The sequence below is a fragment of the Nematolebias whitei genome, chromosome 1 (genome assembly GCF_014905685.2).
Source record: "Nematolebias whitei isolate Nwh7 chromosome 1, NemWhi1, whole genome shotgun sequence".
NCBI classification, from domain to species: Eukaryota; Metazoa; Chordata; class Actinopteri; order Cyprinodontiformes; family Rivulidae; genus Nematolebias; species Nematolebias whitei.
This window is the reverse complement of record NC_056498.1, coordinates 1,551,404-1,558,196: the sequence shown is the minus strand read 5'-3', so window position 1 is coordinate 1,558,196 and position 6,793 is coordinate 1,551,404. Positions and strand designations below refer to the sequence as shown.

General features: G+C 44.3%; 1 protein-coding gene across 1 annotated transcript in view; it reads left to right on the top strand.

The window, feature by feature from the left end:
• Positions 1-6,793, top strand: part of snapc2 (small nuclear RNA activating complex, polypeptide 2) — a 107,588-nt gene that overhangs the window by 33,041 nt on the left and 67,754 nt on the right. Inside the window, exon 3 of the mRNA XM_037681414.1 lies at positions 388-915. Coding sequence (XP_037537342.1) covers positions 388-915 — 528 coding nt within the window. The remainder of the gene's footprint in view (positions 1-387; positions 916-6,793) is intronic.

Sequence of the window (6,793 nt, the reverse complement as noted above, 5' to 3'; positions counted from 1 at the left end):
ATATATATACATATATATATATATATATATATATATATATATAATGGATACGTTTGAAGCTGATAATACAGAATTACTTAGAGGAGTTTGGTCAAACGTAGGGACTAAAAACAGCAATAGTTACATAAAAATGACAAATTCAAACAAAAACTGACAATTTCCTGATTGTTTCAGGGTAGTAGTGCATGAGACTGTTTAAGGACAGCTTAATAAGTGTACTAGTTTTGTACATCACAGTCAAGAAATAGAAAATGGTTGTTGGGAAATTTCTAGAGTGATCTGAGACCCCACCCTGTGCACAGGAGTGTTTACCCCAGGAGACTGTTTACCCCAGGGGTGTATTTATCCCAGGAGTGTGTATGTATATAATTTTTCTTCTTTTTTCAGATAAAGTTCCTGCCACAATCTCTCTTCCACTGTTTCTCAAGACTCCGGCACCAACCATGGGCCCGGCCAGAAGACTTCTTGCACCATGTCAAGTGGTCAGACTGCCAAACAGAACCTGTTTTTCATCTCAGTTTGCCTCCTCCTCCCAGACTGTTTCCATTTGGAAAGGCTCATCTACAGGACAGGCCAGACCTGGTTTTAGTTCAGTACAAGCAACTGTGAAAGGGGGCAGATCTGAAACCAGCACCCTACTTTCCAGTCCACAGACATCTCTTAGTCCCAGCCCAGTCCCAACTAGTACACCACAATCATTTTCAGTCCTCTCCAGATGTCCCTCCACCCCTCCCACATTTCCACCCTCAAGCCCCACAGCTGCTTACCACCCCAGGTTTGGACAAAGTAGTAAACATGCAACAAAAGATCATCTCACAGCAATCACAGTCACATCTGTGGTAGACTTCGAGAAGATCTACAACTTCCTGAGTGCTGTCCAAAACCCCAGTGATGATTGTCATCTTACACCAATGGGTGAGTCACAGAATCCTTTTTTGTGGTCAGTATATACCCACTTTGCTTCATCTGAGGTCACTTGAAACCATCCATCCATCCATTATCTTTACCCGTTTATTCCATTTTGGGTCACGGGGGTCGCTGGTGCCCATGTCCAGCAATCACTGTGCGAGGGGCGGGGTACACCCTGGACGGGTCGCAAGTCCATCACAGGGACACATGGAGACAAACGAGACAAACAACCATTCACTCTCTCACTCACACCTAGGGACAATTTAGAGTTACCAATCAGCCTAACACGCATGTTTTTGGTCTGTGGGAGGAAACCGGAGTACCCGGAGAAAACCCACGCATGCACAGAGAGAACATGCAAACTCCACCCAGAAAGGCCCCTGGACCGGGGTTTGAACCAGGGACCTGCTCGCTGAGAGGCAGCAGCTCTACCAGTTGCGCCACCGTGCTGCATTCATCTGAGGTCACTTGAAACCCTGTTTACACATTCTGGGCTCAGTGTAGACAAGGCCTCAGTGATAGGCAAATTTTTGTTTGGTTGTCCAACTACTGGCTGATAACGTATTTGCTCGTGTATCTGTAAACATTTTTCCTTTAGCGAGGGACAGACCAACATATCAACAATCTTCATACAACAGTGGAAGTCATATTTTTGTGTCCAAAAAGCCAATAAAATAATTGATTTGCTATTATTATGGTTTAAAAGACACAAAACTTTAGTCAAGAAATAGTTAGAGATCCAAGCCAGTGGAGGCAGTGGACAGCTTTAACGCAGCAGCATTTTCATCCAGCGGAGCATGGAACCCTATTGAAGCTGTTCTGTTTTTTGTTTCCTTCCATAAATAAAAGACATATTGCAGCCCATACCTCAAGTAGTACCACAATGACATGGTAGTAACTGTCCTGCGCGTACGGCACAGGAAAATACTCAGACATGTTGGCCTATAGGAGGCACTATAATTGGAGACTTTGCATTTGATCCTCGAAAGGCTCTAGTATACTCGCGTGGACCTTCTTACGCATGGACTTGATGTGCACTGTCTGCAGAGGGTTGAGACCTCGTACTTGAACGTCCACCCTGAGTGGCTGCAGACAAGCTCCGCAGGCAAGAGACATTTACCTTTGGGACAAATGCGGCTCGGGTGGTCGCTGAGGCAAAAACTCAAGCATGGGAGGAGTTTGGAGAGGCCATGGAGAATGACTTCCGCACGGCTTCGAGGCGATTCTGGTCCACCATCCGGCGTCTCGGGGGGGGGGGGGGTAGCGGTACATCACCAACACTGTTTATAGTGGGAGTGGTGCGCTGCTGACCTCAACTTGGGATGTCGTGAGTTGGTGGGCAGAATACTTTGAAGACCTCCTCAGTCCCACCGGCACGTCTTCCACTGAGGAAGCGGAGCCTGGGGACTCTGGGTCGGGCCCTCCAATCTCTGGTGCTGAGGTCACCGAGGTGGTTAAAAAGCTCCTCGGTGACAGGGCCCCAGGGGTGGATAAGATTCGCCCCGAGTTCCTTAAGGCTCTGGATGTTGTAGAGTTGTGTTGGCTTACGCGACTCTGCAATATTGCGTTGACATTGGGGGAAGTTCCCCTGCATTGGCAGACCGGGGTGGTGGTCCCCCTATTCGAAAAGGGGGACCGTAGAGTGTGTTCCAACTACAGGGGGATCACGCTCTTAAGCCTCCCTGGTAAGGTCTGTTCAGGGGTTCTGGAGAGGAGGGTCGTCGGATAGTCGAACCTCGGATTCAGGAGGAGCAGTGCAGTTTTCATCCTGGTCGTGGAACACTGGACCAGCTCTACACTCTCAGCAGGGTCCTGGGGGGTGCATGGGAGTTTGCCCAACTGGTCTACATGCGCTTTGTGGACTTGGATAAGGCGTTCGACCACGTCTCTCGGGGAACCCTGTGGGAGGTACTCTGGGAGTATGGGGTACCAGGCCCTTTGATACAGGCTGTTAGGTCCCTGTATGACCGGTGTCAGAGCCTGGTCCGCATTGCCGGCAGTAAGTCGGGCTTGTTCCCGGTGAGAGTTGGACTCAGCCAAGGTTGCCCTTTGTCACCGATTCTGTTCATAACTTTTATGGACAGAATTTCTAGGCGCAGCCAAGGTGTTGAGGGGATCCGTTTGGTGGCCTTAGGATTGCATCTCTGCTTTTTACAGATGATGTGGTCCTATTGGCTTCATCAGATCGTGATCTACAGCTTTCGCTGGAGCGGTTCGCAGCAGAGTTCGATGCGGCCGGGATGAGGATCAGTTCCTCCGAGGCCATGGTGTTGAGCCGGAAAAGGGTAGAGTGCTCTCTCCGGGTCAGGGAGGAGGTCCTGCCCCAAGTGGAGGAGTTCAAGTATCTTGGGATCTTGTTCACGAATGAAGGAAAAATGGAGGGTGAGATCGATAGGCGGATAGGTGCAGCATCTGCAGTGAAGTGGGCGCTGTACAGGTCTGTCGTGGTGAAGAGAGAGCTGAGTCAAACGGCGAAGCTCTCAATTTACCCATCTATCTACGTTCCCACCCTCATCTATGTTCATGAGCTTTGGGTTGTGACTGAAAGAACGAGATCTCAGATACAAGCGACCGAAATGAGTTTTCTCCGCAGGGTGTCTGGGCTCTCCCTTAGAGATAGGGTGAGAAGCTCGATCATCCGGGAGGGACTCAGAGTAGAGCCGCTGCTTCTCCACGTTGAGAGGAGCCAGTTGAGGTGGCTCGGGCATTTGTTTAGGATGCCTCCTGGACGCCTCCCTGGTGAGGTGTTCCAGACACGTCCCACCGGGAGGAGGCCCAGAGGAAGACCCTGGACACGCTGGAGGGACTATGTTTCTCGGCTGGCCTGGGAACGTCTCGGGATTTTCCCGGAGGGGCGGGCGGGCGGACGGACGGACGGACACCAATTGGTCATTTGCTGACACACCTACTGGATTGATTGTCAGGTCGCAAAAAAAATAAAATAGAGCTGAGCTTTGCACGGACATGCCCTGCTGGCGTCCACTTCAACTCTAATCCGATATGTGTGGACTGACGTACGCCTGAGTATACTGGAGGCTTGACATCTAAACCCTACGTCACAATGTTTAATGGCTTATATCCTTACGTTCCCTGATTATACTGAATCGTGGGATAGACCATGCCCATTTCCTCCTCAAATAATTTATTATTTTATATCGCAAAGTTTGAAATACCTACTTTTGACTAAATCTCAAAGGTTTTAAGTCTGACCACTATAAAACTTGAAATCTAAAATGTAAATACCATATGGATTATAAGTTTCCAAGTAACAGTAATTATCATTTTCAAACATTTAAAATATGCCTAGACAAATAATTTTGACAAGCTAGATGAACAAATTTATTTTCAATTCAGTTTATTTATATGACGCCAAGTAACAACAGAAGTCCTCTCAATAATAAGTTAACAAAAAGATTTGTATAAAAATAATTTAACACTATTTATCTGAGGAGCAGACTGCTTTGAATTTAACTCCATCACAGAACTCTCATCTTGAGCAAGCATGAAGGTGACAGTGGAAAGGAAAAACTCCCTCAAGAGGAAGAAACCTTTAGCAGAACAAGGCTCAGGACAACTGGCCATCTGCTTCGACTGACTGGATTTGGTAGGAACAGATACACAATGGCAGGTCAAGAATCGCATGTTAAGATGGAAATAGTATCAAATGAAAACTATTCAATTTTAACAATTCATTTAAGGAAATGAGGTCAATTTGTCCTCTATAAGTCTAAGCCTATAGCTGCATAAAAAGCCAACCCTAACTAGTCTTAAGCCCTGTCTTAAAACTGGACAATGTGTCAGCCCTACAGACAGAAACTGGAAGTTGGTTCCACAAGAGAGGATCCTGATAACTGAAAGATCTTCCTCCCATTCTGCTTTTGGAAACTCTAGGGACAGCGAATAAGCCTGCAGTCTGAGATCGAAGTGCTCTGTTAGGAAAATATGGAACAATAAGAGTTCAAATATAAGATGGAGCTAGGTTGTTGAGAGCTCTGTTGGTTAGAAATAAGATTTTGAATTCTATTCTGGATTTGACAGGGAGCCAATGGAGAGAAACTAAAACAGGAGAGATATGATCTCCTACTAACTCTAGTTAAGACTCTGGCAGCAGCATTTTGGATCAACTGAAGATGTTTTAAAGAAGTATTTGGACACCCAGGTAACAAACCATTGCAATAGCCCAGTTTAGACGTGACAAATGCATGAACCAGTTTTCCTGCATAATTTTTAGATAAGATGTTTCTAATTTTAGTGATATTACGCAGGTGGAAGAAGGTGGTTCTAGTAACGTTTTTAATGTGGGGGATTAAAGACATGTCCTGATCAAAAATAACACCAATATTTTTAACATTAGAGCTGGAGGCCAGATTAATGCCATCTAAGGAGAGAGAAAGACTGAAAAATGTATTCCTAAGATGCTCAAGTCCAAAAACAAAAACTTCAGTCTCGTCTGTATTCAAAAACAGAAAATGTAGGGTCATCCAGGTTTTCATGTCTTTAAGACATGTTTGTAGTCTAAGTAGCTGATTGGATTCATTGGGTTTCATGGACAAATATGTAATATGAACAGGGTGCAGATATATTCATACATTTCACGGGTTCTTCATTTTTCTGAACTGTGTAAATGTCGTGCATTGAATTGAACAGAAATGTAACGAGAGACGTTATTTATCTTTGACCCATCAAAATGAATGCGGTCATTTATTTACAGAATCAAAGTTTAACATCAAACATTTACATTAATTTGGCAAAATATGAAAATAACAACAGCATAGTTTTCCAGGAAGTGAGAACAATACGGCGATTGTTTTCACTTTTCAGCTAAAACGGCAGACATCAATTCACACGACGGTGATTGAGAAACTTTGCTTCAGACATTTCTAAAAATATCTGTAATGATTTTAGGAGAAAGGAGAGTTTAAGATGGAAAATAGAGATTTATCTTACAGAGAGATGTGTGAGGGAATTTATCTGTGGTACCAGAACAACACGCTCTTTGGAGAATAAGCTTGGCCCACGGTACGCTTGGTCGAAATAGAACTTTTACTTGGCAGATGATAATCAGCGTCGGTGTAGAGTTCTCCTTTTGACTCTTTTCAGCGTCTCCGTGAGGACAGCCAAACCCTTAGGAGTCGTGTGAGGTTATCCAAACAGAAGTTATAATCCCCAAGATCGTCTCTGGATTCTGGATTCCAATAGAAGCATCCTGGACGCCTGCGTTAGCATCCAAGAACTCTGAACTCTTTAACTCTCTTCAGAGAGTTAAACTCTGGAACTCTTCTCCAGGAAAAACTTTCAAGCTCTGAAAAACTCTACTCATCTCGTCTCTCTTCGACAACACTCCCTTAGACGACACTTCTCTTAGAGAACTGGGAAGTTGCCATATTTAAATGGGTTCGACTTCCGGGTCATTTGAGAGCTTTTTGATTGGTCGATGGACCAGAACAGAGGTGTGGTTTGTGATGTAAGGTGTTATGGAAAGTCAAGGATTGTTTAAAAACAGACAGAAAGATTGTTGGAAAACTTCAGACTTCGTGGAGTCTCTCCTCCTAGTATCTGCTGTGAAAGTTAAACATGACATTTCTTTTCAGTAAACCTTTTAGTTGACCGAACCTCGAACTTTAACACACTTACAAATTTGCTCATTGAAGACAGAAAAATCAAGAAATGCATATTAACCTGATTTCTTCTTTGCATGAGGAATAAAAATCATTACTTACTGTTTATGTAAAATAAAAATGAGTAGTTCTCTTCAACCTGTAAACATTGTTTGAACTAACACAATTTGATTATCAAAACATTTGTAAAATAGTAATGATCATAGAGAATTGTCATTTCTACTTGATTAATTCAAGAAAGAAAGTCTCAGGATGGGTCAAACTGT